This window comes from Ambystoma mexicanum, chromosome 4p (assembly GCF_040938575.1).
Source record: "Ambystoma mexicanum isolate Mex_15411 chromosome 4p, UKY_AmexF1_1, whole genome shotgun sequence".
Taxonomy (NCBI): domain Eukaryota; kingdom Metazoa; phylum Chordata; class Amphibia; order Caudata; family Ambystomatidae; genus Ambystoma; species Ambystoma mexicanum.
Window position 1 is genome coordinate 474,156,251 of NC_090927.1, and position 19,972 is coordinate 474,176,222.

Below are 19,972 nucleotides of genomic sequence, written 5' to 3' on the forward strand. Positions count from 1 at the left end.
TTATACTTTAGGTGGTGTTCTATTGGAGTCAGGTGTGTGTGGTTAGTGTCAGGTGCCTGACTCTGCCTGACTTTATAACATGGACATGTTGGTGTTAGAATGTAGGCCACTCCACTCATCTTCCTCTTCAAAGTACCTTTTCCCTGGGAAATGTTTATACCTTATGGTTGCCTCTTCCCAGTACATATTGGAAATGGGGAGAGGGAAACAGGATGAGACTCAAAATACCCCATAAAGGCTGAGGGAGAGTGTGATGATGTACAATTTGGAATGGGGAACACCATGTCTCGCCTAGGCATTCTCCTCCCAATCCCCTCAGACCCTCCACTCGGGTGATCCTCCCTCGCTTGTCCACCCCCAGGGTCGGGATCCAGAAGTGATGGCCCTTCCCTGGCCACCTGAATGGAAGATCCTGGGGGAGTAGGCAGGAGAATACCTTCAGGTTTCTCACAATAGGTACCAGTGTTTCCTCAGCTTCTGCATTGTTCTTCGTGGCTCCGGCAGCTCCCTGGTGAATAGTGGGGTCTGTAGCAGTTTCGCAGGCATTTCTCTGCCCGATTACGCGCCCTACCTTGCAAGCGGTTCACCGGAACCTGTGGTGCCCTGAGGTACATATCGGCAGCAACCGAGCTGTGCCTCTTTTTTGGACCGCGGGCAAATTCTCTGTCACCTCGCTTTCCGTATTTTTCCCATTTGGCTACTCTCTTGCACCCTCCCACCCCCTCAGTTCAGGAGTCCTGCAGCTCCTCAGGAGGATCGTTCTCCCTTTGTCTCAAGGCTGAGTTCCTTTTTGAACTCCCGCACCAGACAGCTGTATCTATTTGAGCAAATTACTTCTTAAGAAAAGCTAGACTGCTCACTATGTTTCTTCTGAGTGATCCTCGGATTCTCCTTGAACATCTTCGTCACAGTACTGGTTTTCAACTCAGAGGCAAGATACTTAATATCCTCTTGTATTTTAGGTTTGTCAAGTATATTAAAGTGACTGGCCTTGCAACAGAGGACATTTGCTCTACCTATATAGGGGGCTCCTCTCCCCATGTGATCCTCCCTCAGTGCACCATTCCGAGGTGGACTTTAGTACTGTGAATGCACCGCCCTGGCCCCGTAGCAAAGGTCTTCCCCTAACGAAAAAGGGACCACATCCTCAGATTTGTCACAGAGCTCCATGTGCTTACACACAGCATCACACCATTGTGTATTTGAGTCAAGTTTCTTTGGAATCAGTGTCACAAAGTCACAATTCAACCATTGCACCCAGTCCCCACTCAGCCTGACAGTAGGACTGACAGGATCAGCCATAAACAATTCCCAATCCTGCCTGAGACAGCAACTAATAAGAAATGACCAGGGTCCAAGGGAACCTGGTATTCGGGACTACATATCCCAAGATGCATTAGGTTTAGATATCGAAATCTCAGAGCGGAATCCAGATTGCTTTTTAGGGATTCAGGGAACCATCCAGAGGGACCCCATAGTTGACAGATGTAGTTCCTCAAAGGGAAAACCCCCATGTATGCCAAACCCCTCCCGCAGCAGTAGCTCTTGTGAATGAAAACTGTTTGTTTTTTCCCTCCCCTGCATCTGCAGCAATTAAGGTAAATACTTCCTTGCTCTTTCCCAAAGGGAGAAGTGATTTTCAATAGATGGTAACTTACTGGAGGTTTCCTTGCCCGTTGTAATGCCCATTTAAACATTGGAAACCCACACAATGAACTTCTGTGTGGGGAGGACAGGCAGGGTGAGAGAGAGAGTGAGCAGCGTGCTATATTCCTGGGAGAATGATTAGTGCACAATATCCCTTGGTTGCCGACAAGTCCAAATGCTTCTATAGAACAGATCTTGTTGGCTGTGGCCATAGTTTTCGCATTCATTAATTCTACTGAAATTGACTGAGCAAGACCTAGTCATTTCCTATCAATTTTACTTACTAATTTGGTATTAAGGTTCTAGTCATAATTTCTGACCATACATAAACTGCGCAAGCCATAAATTACACAGGTTGTCTGCCTTCAAGAAGTGGCCACACAATATCTTCCATTTATCAAATCCCTTCACTCACAAGATAATTTCAGTTCCAGACCAATGGGACTTTACACTTACAATCAAAAGTAAAAGGTAAGCAGTTTGTGTACGTACTATCTGTTTATGATACTGCCCCAGTATTTGCTATCCAGAGGTAGTGTGCATTCCTGAAAGACCCTATCTACAGTTAAGGATGTAGTTTTAACATGGTGCATATAACAGCTGAATTTACTGTTCTTGAATACTTTTTGTAAACAACACTACTCAACATCTATATCTTTAATGACCTGCTTTTTAATATTTTTATTAAGGAATGTTCAGAAAGAATGAAGAATTGACAGTGTCACAAAGGAGTCTAGCTGTGAGGTAGGCCTTTAAAATTATGACGCCTTTCTTGTTTTGTTGTGTATCTGATCTGGATCTTAATTTGCTGCTCTATGTAATGACTTAATTGTATATTTCTACGCTTTGGAATTAGTCACGCATTCTAAACTGCGAGGTCATTTTGCACGCATGTGTTAGCAAGCATGCAATTTCATATGTCAGTTGATTAGTCGCTGCAGCTGGTCTGGAGCATTGCTTGGTTCCTCTTCTGCCCTTCGCTCAAATGTAAACAGTGCTATGCAGCATGCAGGGGAAGGACGATAGCATTTGGCTTGGAAGTGAGCAGTGAGGACTAATTAATTGTTAGCCGCTGTATGTTTTCGCTGGTCCATCTGCAGTACACATTGTTAGGCCCTTGGGTGTAAGATGCCATTAGCTTATTCCCATGTGTGATTTCCATTGGTATTATTTATCTCATCTATGTGGCCTTTGTTTCCTCAGCTTCTCTAATTGAAACCTGAGACCATGAGCTATTTCCATAAGTCTGAGCACCCGATTGCAACAGCTCTAACTTGCCATCTACCAAAGCCAGGCCAGGATGCCGACTGGAGTCAGGTGGAAGGCCACAGAGCCTGGCTCTCTACCTGAAGGAACCCTATTCCTTGGTTTTAAGGGGACCTTAAGAGACCTTACTAACGTGTGAGCCGTTAATGACTGCACCGATCCAGGGAGGGATCTTAGCCCCCTTCCCTGGATCTGCAGTAGGTGAGCATCCCAGGCGACCCTCCTAAAGAGGCCGGTGACCCAGAGGCTGTTCATTTAGTGTGCACCAGCCACACAGCTGTGAAGTGAAGCACCTAAGAAGCAGGCAGCCTTAGAGCAGAACTGTACAGCAAACCTATGCAACAGGCATGCCATTGGTGCACCTAAGGCATGCCTAAGATATGCCGGTCTGTCTCAGGGCAGGTGCTCAACTCCTGATGAAACCGGTCCAGAATGGACTAGTTTATCATATAACTTCAGAGAATTCCAGGCACTATGAAAATCCAGCTCAACAGTTTGCTCTTTAACCATGTCAATGCTACGTAACCATAACCCCGGTCCAAATGGGGCCAGGTAACATGGGGTTACATTGACACCTTTAAGGAAGAGGGTAGAGGTAGATGAAAAAAAAAACAGATGCCAGAAGTTGATAAAGAATTGTTATTCAATATGTAGATTGTGTATGGCTAGTGCTTATTGGGGTTTTAATATGACTTTCCTTACTCCATAGGTGTCATGATGCCTACCCCCGGGGACCCAGACCAGGTCCAGCAACCCCGGAAGCAGGCATCAAGTTATTTTGGGCAAGCCCAAAAACCCCTGCTAGGGGCTATTTGGGTGCGGTCCTGGCGCCTATGGCGCCAGGCTCATATGGCGCCAGGCTCAAATGGAGAGTCAGTCCTGGCGCCATAGGCGCCAGGCTCATAGAGTAGAATTTACCTGATGCAGACCATGCTGCAAGCTTACCTGATGCAGACCATGCTGCAAGAGCTCTAAGCCAACTGAGGCTTGGAAGGGACTATTTTACCTAGGGACTATGTTTTTACTCGGGTGGGGCTGGGGAGGAATACTTACCTGGGACTACTTTGGAGGCTATTTAAACCACGCCCGAAGAGCAGCACACTCTTCGTGTTACTCTGCATGCAGCAGCGTAACGCTCACCGTGCCTGCAAGTCTGCATCCAGTCTTCTGCCACGCTTGCCTCGAGTTTGGTGCTCCTAGAAAAAGGGAGAAAGAAGGAGAAAAGGTTAGAACAAGAGCAATACCTTTGATCCTTACCTGAATTCCCGATCCATCGCGCCTTTGAGCTGGAAGAATTAAGTTATTTTATGCGCGTCGCCTCGCCTGCTGCAGCGCTGCGCTGAACTCACGGGCCTTCGCAGCATCTTCACATTCCACCGCATCCTCCTGCATGTTCCCACCGCGTTCCGGCACCTAAGGAGTAGACAAGAACAGTAAGGTGAGCCAAGGGAATACACAGAGGAATATTAGTAACCCCCCCATAGACTTACCTGATTTTACCACCGGGGGTACTATTCCTCTTCACGGGTCGGCACAGCTTCCACTGCATCTTCGCCGAACCCCGGCCCCTAAGGGGAAACAAAAGGACAGCAAGGTGAAACAAAGGGACTATCAAGGGGAACTCTCCTCACCACATTAGACTTACCTGATTTTACCGCCGGAGGTATTATTCCCCGAGACGTCATACTTTCTCTCAGTGCCTGAATAAGGGAGAAAGCAACAGGTTGCATATTGACATTATTTATCGAACTGTGTTGGAAATACAAATCCTTACCAGAATATTACCGGTTGCCACGAGGAACTCTTCACTAGGGTCAAGCTGCAATCTGCAAGGAATCGGACAAGAGTGAAAGTCAGGCATTTGAACTCTTACGAAGTAACTGGTTATCAACGCGCCCCTGCGCTCAATGCAGGATGGAGAGCTCATCTTTTCAAACCATCAGGTGAGACTATAAGAGGGGACATCAAAGGTGATCCGTGGGGAGAACAGCGGGGGTGGGGAGATTTACACTCAACTCCACGGGTGGTTAATTCCCTTTCTCCATTTGCAGAAGAATATTCCTAAGGGCCAAGCAAACGAAGCTAGGTGGGCCAGTCCGTCATCTCGGCCCTACGCGTCACATTGGTGGAGACCGCAGCTTTCCAGTTCAGATCGATGCCTCTGTGGGAGCCAGGTGAGCGTAACAATAGGCTGTATCAATCAGCCACGATCAGGGGGCTTTTAGAATGTTTGGGGTAAGAGACAATGAACAGGTCGCGGACTGGCCTGGGGGTCTGAACGCACGAAAAGAAAAACTATTCGCAACGGGGGGGGAAGGACGCTCAGCCAACCAGGTGGCTGGAACAACATACAAGAATACACAGTGTACCTTCCCCGGGTGGCGCCATCTTGATTGTGGAGAGGCAACAGGGAGCCTAGGGAAGAGAAAGTGGCCTAGGACAAGTGCCAGCCCACCGCAGGGCGAGTTGGGGTGGGCACGGAAGATGCCCAAACCTTGAGGCCAGACAGTAGAAGGGGGCCTACAGAAACCAGCCCACCGGAGGGCCAGACAGATGAGGGCTGTGAAGATTAAGGTCTTAGGCTGCATCGGCATTGTGGCCTGGATGAAGAACATGGCAGGCACAGCATCCCTGGTACATGCCTGCTCCCCTTCTCCCGTCAGAGGGGAGCAGGGCGCTGGGAACTTGGAGCTCGGTGGAAGGCAGGGAGGACGTGCCTACTCAGTGCCACACTGGCACGTGGCAGAGCCAGAGGCAGACCCACCACTAAACAAGCATTCCCTCACAGTGGAGTGTTTCTTGCTGGGGCAGCAGCAGTGTTATCATTGGCAGCACCCCTCTTGGGAAAAGAGCACCATGGAGCTGAACTCTATCACAGGCCAAGGGCAGCAACTGTAAAATAAGCCACTGAGTGCAAGGAGTGAAGGGAAGTGCATCTACTTGTTCCTGGAAGCGAGGGCATCATCAGTTGTCATCAGTGCCATGGGGGAAACACTGGATGTTTTTATCATGGTGATTGTGCCTGACTGTTGTTTTGACTTCAGCAGCCATACATATATATAGTTGTAGATTACAAATGTATATCTCTTGTGTAGGGATATATGGTTTAATCATCTGTGCATAAGAGTATATGTAATCAGTTCTGATGTGTCTAGTATCGAATGTCCAGAAGGCTGGACCTGAGGAGGGCATGGGTAGGGTTCTAAAGGCTATGGAAGGGTTTTATATAGACTAGCTTGAATGGATAGGGATGTGAGGAACAGAAGGTGACCTGCCAAAGATCATCCAGCCAAAGGGGTCACCCAAGAGTCTACCTCCTAATCTCACTTGTATATGACTGGCCATGGAGAGTGCAGTCAAAGGGGGGCTGCTGTGAATGTCAACCGCAGGGGTTCCCCCTTGTGACATGCTTGACATTGGTGGTAGGTGGAGCAGGAGGCTCTGTAGAAGCACCACACCAAGGTTAGCCTTATTACAGAGGAACATATATGCACGTAAAAAGAAAGTATGCTATGTTCGTTACATTCTGAAGGAAAATGCAGATCCCTGTTAAGATCTAAAAAAACATGTTTAGATGTTGTCTGTTTTCTTACCAGCAGAGGAAGTAAGGACCGCTGGATGTAGCCCATGTCCTGTTGATCAATGTTAGCTGTAAATTGCATAAACAGGTCTTCAGTTAATGCCTGCTCAGCGGTTAAACACAGGGTGGACATCAATGTCTTTATTGAATCACAATAAACTCACTCGGCCTTTATCACAGAGCCTTGGCTTACTGATGACAGGTTATTTGTTATTTACGATGTGGCTCCACCTCGCCGTAAAATCATTCTTTCCACCCGCCATTTTGGTTGAGGTGATGACATTCCGACACCTTGTCTATGAAGTTCCTTTAATGTGAAACCAACTCTAAATGTGAGCTATTATTCATTCAGTGTGCTCCATTTCTGTCTCATATTACTTCTCATCTATAGACCTCCTAACCCAGATAACCCTTTCTCAACAGCACACCTACTGTCCTAGGAAACATGGACATACAAAAACCAAATTATTCTGTTTGACCTGAATAGACTGTATGACGGCACTAACCGCGGATGATGCGAGTTTTATGTGCAAAATTGGTAATATTTCCTTGAGGAAAACATCCAAATATGCATAGAGACATTCCAGAAAAAAATGGTATTTCCCACAGTGGGCAATTCACCCTTCATTTATTAATTGTCCTGTCCCTTCCACACTCTGTTCTCATCTGATTCCACCTTTTGAAACCTTTACACCCTTATTGATAGAACAATGAACCTGATTTTTAATGCAATGCAATAAATCTCTGTCTCAAAGGATGGCTGTCCACTTATGAGCTTTAGAACATTGGCTATGCCCCTAGTAATACCCACACCAAATAATTACTTTAAAAATAATACTCGCTGTAGTCGGGAACATTTCGGGCATCCTTGGAAGACACTTGTGTGTCTCCGCTATAGACGAAAGCTAAGGAGATATGGTGAATTTGTGCACCATATAATATTTTATTGATATTCCCTTCCCTGCAAATCTCTTGTAACGTGTGATGATCCACCAACTGCAGTATTTTATTGAGATGACCAATGACTTGGAGAATGCACATACATGTTTCCATCCCTTCACGATACATAATCCATAGTCCCCTCCATCATGGACTATCTAAGATAGGGATGGACTGCCCCTGTGTTGGGACTAAGATACGTTTAGATCTGTTGGCAGCCTCTGGTGCCACTAGCCATTCCATCCTTCCCTCATGCCTCCATGACATTGGTTTCCAAGGAGCTGCTATAACATGGTTAGATTCCATTCTGACTTACCATTTACTGTTAGTGTTAGTGTTAGTGTTTGTGGTTATAGCATGCAACTATGTTAGCAACATGCAACCCTTATGCAAGATCTCTGTGTGAAAGAATGTCTTCTAGTGAAGGCAGAGTAGCCTGGTATTTTATTTTTTATTAATATAAAATGATGCAGATATTCTGTTTTTTAAAAGGGATGTCTGATCATCAAAACCCACTTTTAATGACTGCCCCATGAACAAATTATAGTGCACACATCGCATGCCTTTTCTGGAACCTCTTACCTCTTACTACCCTTCCAGAAGAGGTGTTATGGCCTGTTGTAGTTATAATACCTTTCAACCTACAGGTAAAACTAGGGTGAAACTTTGAAATCTATTGTATCAAAAGAATAAGTATTTTTTATCCCCAAACTTAAATGCCCTCCTCAATGCCATAGGTACACTACTAGGACTGGAAAAAGTGTTGTCTTTTCTATACCATATATCTCTAATCTGGTTAAACACCACAATCCCTCTATTAAAAATATTAAGGGAATTAACACCAACCTTAAAACTGTTAAAGAAGTGGAAAACCCTGATTTTCTTAAAATGGACTGCATGTCCCAGAATCCCTCAGGGACTGTGATGAAGAAGATGGCCGAAGAGGCATGCAGAGGTAAAGAACAGGAAAGGAGGCCTAACAACCTTTGCCTGGGTCAGGCAATTAACACTGAGCGCCTGCACCTGAAGCCAATTGCCTCACCTGAGAGACATAAAAGGCTGAAGCAGGAAGGAGCAGAAAAAAGGAGCTGGAGCAGGGGCTGGAAAGGCAGCAGTAGTAACAGAAGAAGCAGAGCACGAGGCTGGCAGTTCACAAGGAAGTGTGACCACTTAAGGGACGCCGTAACGAGAGAAGGGCATATTTCACCTGCAGGTTCTGAGTTGGTCCTGTACTCACAAACCCTATTCGGCTGTGGTTGCATTGGAAGAGACTGGGAGAAGTTATCAGTCTTTCCAGGTGCACTTAATTGCTATTAATGCAGAGCTGAAACTGCAACTACCTGAGATCCATGTGCAGAAGCAAGCCATGGGAAGCAGAAGAGAAAGAGACTCTCCAAGGTCGATGCCGGATTGGAGACACCTGTACTGCAGAGTAGTGTGGGTCCCAAGAGTGCCTGAAGCAGTGCACGCAGACAAAGTCTGGAAGTAGGAGCAGCCTGCAACCGTTGTGACTTTGGAGGCAGTGAGTGAAGCTCTGTACTCCCATTCACACGGAACGCCTTGCCAGTAACTGTAACTAGCTAATTTAACACTCACATAGAAGTGGGAGCGAGTAAAAGTTGTTAGTTTAAGTGGGAAGTCTGTACAACAAAGGAATTGTATCCTGCAGTGTGGAGCACAAGTTAAACATGCTCATGTAGAAGAAAAGCCTTTTAATTTCCATTGTTGTACTAATGCCATTACCGGAGTGGTTGTGTGTCTCCTATAAAGAGCGAAAATTAAAGGTAATCACTCAAGCTGTAGAAGCTGACTTTCCCGAACTGTTAAAAGAAATACTAAAATCAAAGAAAGGTTGTGTGGAAGCAATTGTGATTCACGATCCACATTGAAGCAGAACTCTATATAAATAAAAGGGAATGTAAGTCTTTAAGTTGTGTAAAGGCATCATGAAGCAAGCCACAGACAACAGATTCAAAGTTCAAATAAAATACTTTTATTAACCTAAATGTCAGGATGGTGTAAAGCCTAACTTGTCTTCTACTAAGGTGGGGTTTCCCTATTTAAAGAAACTAAGGATCGTCTGTGTCCTTGAATTCAAGTTAAGTCAGTTGGTCTCCAAAACATAGGCTCTCTCTCCTTAAATACACCTGTAGCCTGTCAATTGGCGGCAGGTGTAAGTCCTTTACCTGACCCCAATAAGTGGGACTTGCCTCACTAGTATGCTGGTGTTTAACAGTCCTCTTCCTCGTCTAAGTAACAGAGTGGTGAAATTACATGTTGGTGTGTACTGCTCTTAGTCTCCTCTTCCTCGTCCCAGTACAATAGTGGTGTGACTGGGGAAACATGATAGACTGGGATTGGAATTAGCCTATAAAATCAGGGGAGGGTAAGGGGTTCTATGTTCTTTCATCACCGGTAATTTCAACGCCCGGAATTTAAACGTGGAAAGAATTACAAAAATGGTAATCACATTTTTATTTTATTTTAATATTTTTAGGGGGGGGTTCCCCCCTGAAACCCTGTTTCCCCCACCTATTTTTACCTATTCCGTACCCCATCAACCCCTAATCTGCCCTTTTCCACCCCCCCTAAAAATATTGTTTACCATTTTCATAATTCTTTCCACGTTTAAATGCCAGGCGTTGCAATAGGCGTTTAAATTTCTGGTGATGAAAGGATGTCATATCGGATAAGGTTGGTTAGCACCAGGAAAAGGGGATCCCATGTCTCGCCTGCAGACATTCTCTCTCCAACCCCCAAGGGCCCTCCACCCAGGTGATCCTCCCTCTCATCTCCACCCCCAGGGTCAGGATTCAAAAGCGATGGCTTTTCCCTGGCCACCCGAGAAGAGGATCCAAGGGGTAAAGGTGAGGATGCCCTCGGGTTTCTCACAGTTGAATTCATCATCAAACAGTGGTCGCGTGCCTAGTTTCCTCTCTCTAATGAAACACGATTCTTCCAACATTCAGAACACAATGCTTTGCCGTTTTAGAAGTTAGTCACAAGAAGATTAAGCATTACCCAAGCCAGTAGATCGATCCTTTCTAAGGTGAAACCAGCCCATTTAAGACCTAAATACTGATGTATTTGAAGCTGTTATAAATCCTGAGTCCTCTAATACAAGGGGGACAAGGTTATCCAAGGTTAGAAGTGTGACAATACAGCTTTGGGGTAACTACTGCAAACACAAAGGTATTCATTAAGCTGGGGAAAGGAGATGGGTGCTTGTTAAAAGAACTGATTAACAATCTGTGAAGCTGAGACTGAGGCTGAGAGAGAGAAGCAGTCTAGAAGCCCAGACAGATTCTAGTGGTAACTGTAAGACTGGCAGAAGAGGCAAAACGTCTGCCTTTTCTTATGGCATAGGAAAGAAGAGTGCCTTGCCTACCTGTAGAGGTCAAAGAGTGTGGTCTAAGTTGCCTGATACATTCCTAAAGTTTCAAGTTGCAGCAGAATAAATAAAGCTGTGGTTGTCGATAATATTGTCAGAACACTTGATATGGAATGCAGTTGAAGTAGTAGATGACTGTAAAGCAAAGGAGCCTGTTTTCACAGTACCATTCGCGGAAGAGTTGTCAAGGAGAAAGCAAACCCATAGAAGAAGCATCCTGACATGTTATATCCAAGACGCTGCAGAGGTTACAAAAGGACAGTTGTTGAAGCAGAAGTACTTTTGTTTTTGACTTTGTCTACTCTATCCTGGAAGGAGGTTACCCAGGATTACCATTGGTGCTGTTTTCTTTGTGGCGATTGGAATGGGAACACATGCAGAAGGAACTGTTACCGGTGCATTTTTGTTGGATAAACTTTTGTTTCTTAGGAACTTTTCAAGAACTGATTTAAGACTTTACTTTTCTTTGGAAGAAATTTACTTTGGACATTGTTGTCGGAATGAGATCTGCCCAGGACAAGTAGAAGTCATCCAAGATACTTGTTGTTTGTTAATCTTTTATTTATGTTGTTTATGCCTTGCTTTGACTCTTTTGTTGTTTAGTGTGAGGGCCAGTTTTGTGTATGCTAGATTTTCCCTTAGATTTTAGACTAGGCAGGGTAGAGCAGGCTTAGTTAGGTTTGCTTTGCATTTTTTGTTAAGAATAAAATGTCAAATACTGAGAAAAGTATAAGCAGTTGTCTGCCTCACATTACTGTCCCTTTGCAAGGCAGAGTTGGCTACACCTCTATTTCCAAACTTAATAATTGTATACCTTAGTCATTCCGGTGGAATGTAATTCTTTAAATATAAGGGCTATCAGGTGGTGGCAGAGCACACAATTATACAGTCACAGTAATTTAGTATCACCCTAGTGTCCGCTCTTTGAGACGGTCCCGGCTGCGACAGGACTGATGTAGGTTAGTGTCTCCACTATGGCCATTTGGAACAATGGCCAGGAAACTCTCTTTGATTCTCCTGCAGGAAAGGTAACAACATCCCCAAGGGCAAAGGGGCACTCTTCATGAGCCCTCCTGGGAACTGATTCACAGGCAGCACTAGCATAACAAAGCCAATTTCCCATCATTGTGCTAACCACCAGAGTCCCTTTAAAGTCAGTAGGCATGGGAAGGGGGCAGAGTTAGAAAAGCTAAACTGGATGGGTGAGCTGAAAGACGGGTTACACCATCTTGGTTCCTTTTAGGGGTCTCTTCCTTTTCCTGTAACCTTCATTTCCTGCAAGCAGGGTACTCTTGAGAGTGATGTTAAAAGACAGAGGGCACTTGTTACCTCATCCCGGATTGGAGCCCTTGTAGCAGGCTTCATTTGTTCTAATATCCAGTGACATTATGCCTTTATAAGGAGAGGAGCACACTTCCTTTCTTCGATTCATCCTTGGACTGTCAAAAGAAGGGATAATCTTTTGGGCCTCTATGGGAGTGCAGTCCATTCCAAAGTCCTCTGCCTTAGAGGTGATGACAGAATGCATCTAAAGAAGATGAGCCGTGTCTCCATCCCCAAGCCAGAGGGAACTTTGGTGGTGAGCTGCTGCTGGACCAAGGCCTCTCTATTCGCTGCAGTGGAACCAGGCCCTGTTAACTGAAAGTGAAGGATTCCCTGTAGGTGCCAGCCGAGCTCCCTTCAGTTGCGGAACCGAAGGTCTATATTTGTCCTGGAGCCACTGGACTGGGACTCCCAACTACCATGAAACTAAGGAAGTAGCCCCTAACTCTCCCTGCATCTCCATGTGATCTTTGACATTTACTCTCAACTGCCACTACATCTTCGAGTCAGATTGACACTGAAGCTCCACTGTTGGGGTGATCTCCCGGGGGCCGGCAGAGCCATCCGCGGACCTCTGGGGCTGGGGAGGCCCCAACTCCTCCCGCGTCCCAAAAGGAGTATGAGGCACACAGAAGAGCAAAGTAATTACTGCCGTTTATTATAATAACGGCAGGGATCGTTCTCTATCTGTATGCATCCGGGGAGACGCTCTCGTTCTTAGTGGGGCTCGCAGGCCCTTTTTACCGTAGTATGACGCGCTACTCGCGTCACCTGGGGAAAAACCATCACAAAACCTATCGCCACTTCGGGTTGGCTCCCCGAGTGGTGGGGATAGTATAGATACATATATGGAGAAATGTTAGTGGATAAGGACAGGTCAGGCGGCACACTTGGGTTGTCCCTAGCACTTGTTACAATAAAATGGTTACATGGAGTCCCTTGGTGATTGGCTAACAAACGGCGTCAGGGAGGAGCCGCTCATGCTCTGATTGGTTCCCTCGTGAGCCCCCAAGCCTGGGACCATCACTGTTCCCAGCCCGCGAGGTACCTGGTGTTGGCAACATTGTGCAACTATGGACAATGGACCTGTCTTTGCTAGTGGCTGATGATCACGCTTTTCCGATCGGTGTAGGTGTCCTACTTGTCGCTTCGTTGTTGCAGCCTGCGTCCCAGATGTGGGACCCCGGCGACTTTCTGTCTCGCGAGCTTGGCATCTTGTCAGCTTGGCATGGTCACATGTGTAGAGACCGTAGCTGGAGCAAAATTCTAAGCATTTGATTTGTTTTTCAGCCCAGACGGCTGCTTGGCTGCGGCAGGTGTAACCTTGATACTGGGAGCTCGGCATGTGGGTTGCAACATCGTGGCCTTGGCGGTGGGCTCTCGCTGGGGCTTGTTCTGCATGGTCCGCGCATTGCTTTTCGTCTTGAGAGGTTTTTCGTCTTAGAGGCTCCGGCCTGTGGACTCTTGCTTGCGGCCTACTCGGGCTTAGTTTTCTGGGAGGCGATGTATAATTACTAACATGGGCGCCGCCGGGCGACAGTGTGTCACAGGTAGTAGTAGATATATGTATATATATATGATGGCATCTCTATGGGGTAGGGTAGCATGAAGTGTCTGCAAGTGTGTACACGAGCTCTACAGGCATCTTGCGTTTCCGTGGTGCTGTAGGAGGCCTATGTGAAAAATAACAACAATGCAGGTCTGTGAGTGTGTCAGTCCGCTACATCATAGCACTGAGTATGTTCTTCGTGTGGGTTGGTGTGCGAGTGACCAGTGTGCATGGTGACACGTGTTTTCTTGTCTGTGGGCTACGTGGTCATGGCATCTCTAACAATGTGGATACTTGTGTTTGTTGTTTTAGTCGATCTGGTCCATATCGTAGGCGTCGACTTGGCCAGGGCCTGGTAGTGGGCATGCTCCTCGCGCATGTGGGCCATGAACACATGGTACCTTGTCTGGTAAGGAGGTGAGCGGTTCAAACTCCTCTCGCAGGGGGTGCTTGGGCCGTGATCCTCTAGGCCATGGTGCTAATGAGAATGGGTGAAGTGCGTTCTCCCATTTTCCCACTTCAGTCCCCCCCTCTGGTCGACTTGTCGACCACAAAATTATCCGCTCTGTTGTCTACGCGTGGTCTCCATACTTTTGTTATCCCTCCTAAGTGTCCATACTGGTTTACATGATCTTCAAATGACCAGTACATATATACACATCCACCACCTGGTTTGCAGTAGACCCACTTCCCAACATAGCTCTTCGGGTTCCTTGGGTTTTCCACCTTCACAGACGGCGGGTGCGAGTCATTTTCTAATATTTGCTTGCGCAATCTCTCCCTTTCCTTTATTATTATATCTGTATGTCTGTCGTCTTCTGCTGGCATTAAGGCATGCATGCCGATCATTTCCATCATTTCATCTGTTGTCCGTGCTGTCCGAGCTCTCCACAACCTTAATCCTAAAAGGGCAGCCATACCCAGTATAATGCACCCAGCTATTATTCTAAGGCCATCTGACAACCATGATGGCATCCACGACCACAAGTAGAAAAACCAGCTGCCATCTTTTTTCACTCCCTTTGCTTCTTCTTCCATCTTGGCGTGCATCTTGGCAAGTTGTCATACTGCCTCGGTGAGGGTGCTGTTATCTGCATCATTAGCAGGTATGAACGTGCAGCATGATTTTCCAATTTTTGCACAAACTCCTCCTTCCATTGCAGCAAGGAGGTCCAGCACATATCTATTCTGTAGTGCTACCATTCGTACTGCCCTCAATTCTTCTTTTATTGCATTAAATCCGTTGACGGTGGAGTATATTGTCATCATTAGCTCCCATCTTGTTATTTGGAGCCATTTTACATTTGCATACGCCTGCATTCCTGGATGTATTATTGATGAGAAGAACATTGCCGCTCTGCTAAACAGTCTGTGTCCTGGTGAAATGTCACTGAGAGCTGTTTCCGATCTTTCCCACAGGTAATTTCCCATCAGTGGCTCTCCTTGTCTTTTAACTCTTGACAATATATTTGTGCTGTCATTTTCTTTTCCTTCTTCAATCGTCACAGATCTCTTCCTCCTTTTATTCCCTTCATCCATCTTAGGGAATTTCGCCAAGTTCACATCTTTCTGTGGTACCACTAGAGATGGTACGTTTGTGTACCATTGTGCATAGTCCATTCCAGGATGGCGGCAAGCTGTGGTATGCCTTGTCTCCACATAGTGGTCCATTAAAACCACTGTACCTTCGTGTATACTTTCCCAATTATTAGCAGCAATGGTCTTTCCCAGCACCCCATTACTCCAGCAACTTCACTTGCGTGCCATTCACATGGTAGCTAATTCAACGTTACTTCCTTCGTCTCTCCTTTGTCTGGGCCATCCGTCACATACTGGAGCCCCTCTGTTAGCTGCCAGTAGTTATTGTACATATGGAGTGGCTTGATGAAGTTATTCTCATACGGGTATGTGTCTCTCGTCTGCCACTTTATTATTGCCATTCTCCCTTGAAAACATCCTTTTGTTTGGAACAGGGCCAGGTATATCAGACATTCCACTGATGTTGCTGGTACTTCAGTAGCCACAAATGTTCTAGAAGCGCTGATGGCGTATGGGATCAGTGAGCACACGTAGCAGTTGTCCTTGGTTGTACCCTTACCAATTTTGGACATGTGCTGATACCACATGTTGTTTGAGACGTGTGCGGAATCTGTAAGATGTGTCAACCCCATTATTAGTTTAATCCTCCCCCTCCCTAGTCTTGTTCTGCTCGTACCACCTGACACCGTACCTGTTGCAGCGGTGGTAGGGGGTTCATTAGTAGGGGGGCAGCCAGTACATGGGAAGCATAGTGTGCTTGCCAGACAGTGGCAGCAAGTAGACCAGTGATAAACAACAATCCTATAAGTTTTAATACAATAGCTAATTTCACTGGCATTTTCCTCTTACCTTTGCTGCAGTCCTGCAGATTATTATTTTTTCGACAATATAGTTGCCTGCCTGAATTTTTATTTTTAAAAAAGCGTTAATTTTGTAAGTTTTGTTGATTCAAGCTCTTCCTATCAAATAATTGTTTAATTCCCAAGCGAAAAGCTGCTCCCACACGTATCTTAGCGACCTATCTCTTAGGGCTGGTAGATGTTCGTGGAGATGTGGAAATGATTGCTCTATGGCCAGAAGGAAGTGTGTGTACACACGTATTTTTCTCTTCTTTAAATATTTGGGTCTTTTTATAACATATACAAATTGGTGTGACAATGCTTTGGGTGTGTCGTCATCTGTGGGCAGCATTTACCCCTGGGCAAAACACAATGTTAGTTACTTCGTTTATCTTTATACGTAAACAGTTGTATGCGGTACCTGCATGTCAGAGACAAAAAAGAGAAGGAGAACATGCACGCGTCTACAAGTGTGGTGTAATACGACAGTTTGTTATATAATGTCCTTTATTTGGGTAGTGGCATAGGAGGGGTTGGCCGGGGCAGGGTTTGTTTGCTCTAGGACCTCGTGACCATGGGGTGGGCTGTGAGCAATTGTCCATTTGAATCCTTATGGGTGTCTGGAGATTGGGAGGGGCAGGGGCTGTGTCGTTGTTGTCTTTAGTTGTTGCTGCTGCGTTGTCTTCCGTTGCTGTTGCTGCTGCGTTGGCCCGGTCGTCGACGCAAGGGCGGGTCTTATCTTTGTAGGGCTTGATGTCATGTAGGTGAGTCTAGACCTGTTTATCCCTCAACTTTACTGCTCTAGCAGTTACTTTCTCGACCTGGTGGGGCCCAGTTAATCTCGGGCTATTTCACTTTCTGTTAAAATTGCAAAGGAGAACGTGATCTCCTTCGCTTACTGTCCATAGTGCTGCTTGTTCCTGTCCTTCAATTGTATTATCTTCTTGTTGGGTGGTCTTCGACCCACCCCGTGTCTTCTCGAGCTGTTGAGAGATAAAGGTGACACTAGTAATCAAGGAATTTATACATTCGAACATTTCATCACCAAAAACAGTTTGTACAGAGTGGCAATCTGTTATGGCCCTTGACGGTGGTATCAGTGGAAGGTGCATCTGGCGCCCGGTCACACCTCGTGGGGTGTGAGGTGGTGATCCGACCCTGGATCTTCTTAATTCAAATAGTGCTAAGCGGAGACAGTAGAGCCAGCTCTTTTTGGTAAACTGCTGGATCTTTGCTTTCTCTTCTTTTAGGAGGCCGTTGAGGTGTTCACACACTCCATTCGCCTGTGGGTGGTACGCACATGCAAACTTGTGCTTGATGCCAAGGAGAGCAGTTATGTGCTGAAACATTTCGTTGGCGAAGTGTGGGCCATTGTATGACTGCAATACCTCGCTCACCCCCCACCTTGGGAACACCTCCCTCACCAGGAATTTGGCTGCTCTAAAGGCGTCTGCATGGACCTGCTTCAATCCATCTTGAAAATAGGCATAATACCACAATCATGTATCTGTACCCTTGACATACGTTGATCATGTCAACGTAGTCAATGTGGAGGTGTAGGAAGGGTCCCTCCGGCCGGAGTATAACACCTTTGATCACTTGCAGCGTGTGACCGGCCGTAAACTGTTGGCACGTGAGACAATTATTAATGAATTTTGCAACGTGTGAATTTAATTCGGGACAGAACCACCCTTCCTTAATTCGTGCTGCAATCACCTCTTTTCCTGTGTGTGCGGGAGGGTGTAGTTGGGCCAGGGCTGTTTTCAGTAAGGCCAGGGGCATGACTATTTTGCCTGTATTGTTTTGTCGCCATAACGCATCTGTGGGGGACATTGTGCATCCCCTTTTGACCCACAGTTCTTTCTCCGCCATGGGTGCTGCTGCCTGTATCTCCATTATTTCCTTCTCAGGGATATGATTGTACCCATCCTTCATCAGCATCTGTCTTGCCCCCACTCTCCCCTTATCTTTTTCTTTTTCTGGGGGGATCCAAATCTCCCCGTAGTACGCAGCATATTTAGCATGTGCGTCCGCTGTTTCATTACCTTTGGAAATGTGGTCATCCCCATTTGTATGGGCCTGACACTTCACAGGGGCCACTTCTTTGGGGTCTTCAATTACTTCAATTCATTCAGCAAGTAGTAGGGCATGTTGTACTGGGGTGCCGTCTGCCCTCCTGAATCCTCTGCGCTGCCACTTAATTAACCCAAAGTGTACAGTTGATGTGACATATGCACTGTCGGAATATATAGTTAGTCTTTTGTCATTGCTTTCTTTTAGTGCTAAAAGTAGGGCCACTAACTCTGCTGCCTGGGCAGAGTAGTGTTGTGGTAGCTGGACACATTTTACTGGAACATATGTCCAATCCTCTGTCAGTCTTACCACTGCTGCACCTGTTCTGCGGACCCCATCACTTTGGTCAATTGTTGAGGACCCATCAATGTACAGTATCTCTCCCCCCTCTAGGGCATTTTCTTCAACTTTCCTAGTGCTGGAATATGTGTTGATAGCTTGTGTGCAGTCATGAGCATAGTTGCCATCTTCTACTACCTCTGCTATAAATCTTGCCGGGTTCACTTTGCTGCACCTTACAATTCTTAACTCAGGCCTGGACAAGATAACTTTGTACCCTGATGCCCTTTGAGTGGTCAGTGTTGATTTTGGTTTATTCAAAATGGCAAAAAGGGCATGCTCCACATACAGTGTAGTCGGGCAACCCATTGTTATTGAGGATGATTTTTCCACCGCAAAGACTGCGGCAGCCAGGCTCTGCTCGCACAGGAAGTGTCCTAACATTACAGGGTCCAGGTGCCCACTGTAAAATGCTACTGGTTTGTGCCCCATGCTAGTTTTGTGCGTCAGTACTGCTCTCATCACTACAGAGCTGCAATGTGAAAAGATAAAATATTTGACGTGGCTAGTACTGGTGCTGTGGATATGCCATGTTTTAGTTCCTGAAATGTTTGTCATTTCTGTGGTCCATCTCAACTTCTTTTCCACTCTATGTGCTTCTGTTAGTGCCTCAAGCAGTGGTCCTGTGTATGAGCTGTAATCAAAAACCCAAGCCCTGCAGTAATTGCATAGGCCCGAGAACTGTTGTAGTTCTCTCACTGTCTGTGGCTGCGGCGTGTTTGTTATGGCCTGTGCCCGTTGAGGTGCAATGTTTCTTCCATTTTGTGAAATGAGCTGGCCTATGTAGAGCACTTGTTCTTGGCAGTACTGTAGTTTTTCCTTGTCTACCTTGTACCCTTTTTCTGTTAGCACAGTGAGCATCTTGAGTCTCTCCTGCACTTCTCTTCGTTTGTGCTGCAGATGATTGTCATCTACATATTGTAGCACTGTGCTCTCCATCTCAATGTTTCCCAAGTCCATTTGTATCACCCTGTTAAATATAGATGGGGATTCACAATACCCTTGGGGCAACCTCGTGTGTTTCCATTTTGTGTTACGGTAAATGAAGCTTGTCAAATCTTGTGAGTCAGGTTGTAGTGGTATTGAGAAGAATGCATTTTTGAGGTCAATCACAGTGAATCGTTATGCCTCTGTTGGTATTCCGCATATTTGTCATGATCTCTGCTTCCAAAAGGTCAGGGTTTTCCCAACTCCCTTGGAAGCAGATCCATAACCCAGGTTCAGAGTGCCAACCAGTCCCAATTGGGACCTTTTGGACCCAGTCCCGGCGCCAGTGGCACCAGGCTCATAAATATGCCCAGTCCCAGCGCTGGAAGCGCCGGGCTCATAATGCTTGGGTGGACTTACCTGCAGCAGACCATGCTGCTTACTTGCCTGCCAGTTGAGCCTCTGATCCTCTTCTGTTTGGAACTACTTTTCCTGTTGGGTGGGGCAGGAGCCACTCCCTAGATTCAGAACACTGGAACTCTTCTGGAAAGCAGGAACTC

At 46.2% G+C, this 19,972-nt stretch overlaps 1 protein-coding gene across 1 annotated transcript in view; it reads left to right on the forward strand.

Annotated features, from left to right (window-relative positions):
• The window catches only part of MBOAT2 (membrane bound O-acyltransferase domain containing 2), a 1,191,404-nt gene that overhangs the window by 853,651 nt on the left and 317,781 nt on the right, over positions 1 to 19,972 (forward strand). The window contains exon 6 of the mRNA XM_069606006.1: positions 2,337 to 2,391. Coding sequence (XP_069462107.1) covers positions 2,337 to 2,391 — 55 coding nt within the window. The remainder of the gene's footprint in view (positions 1 to 2,336; positions 2,392 to 19,972) is intronic.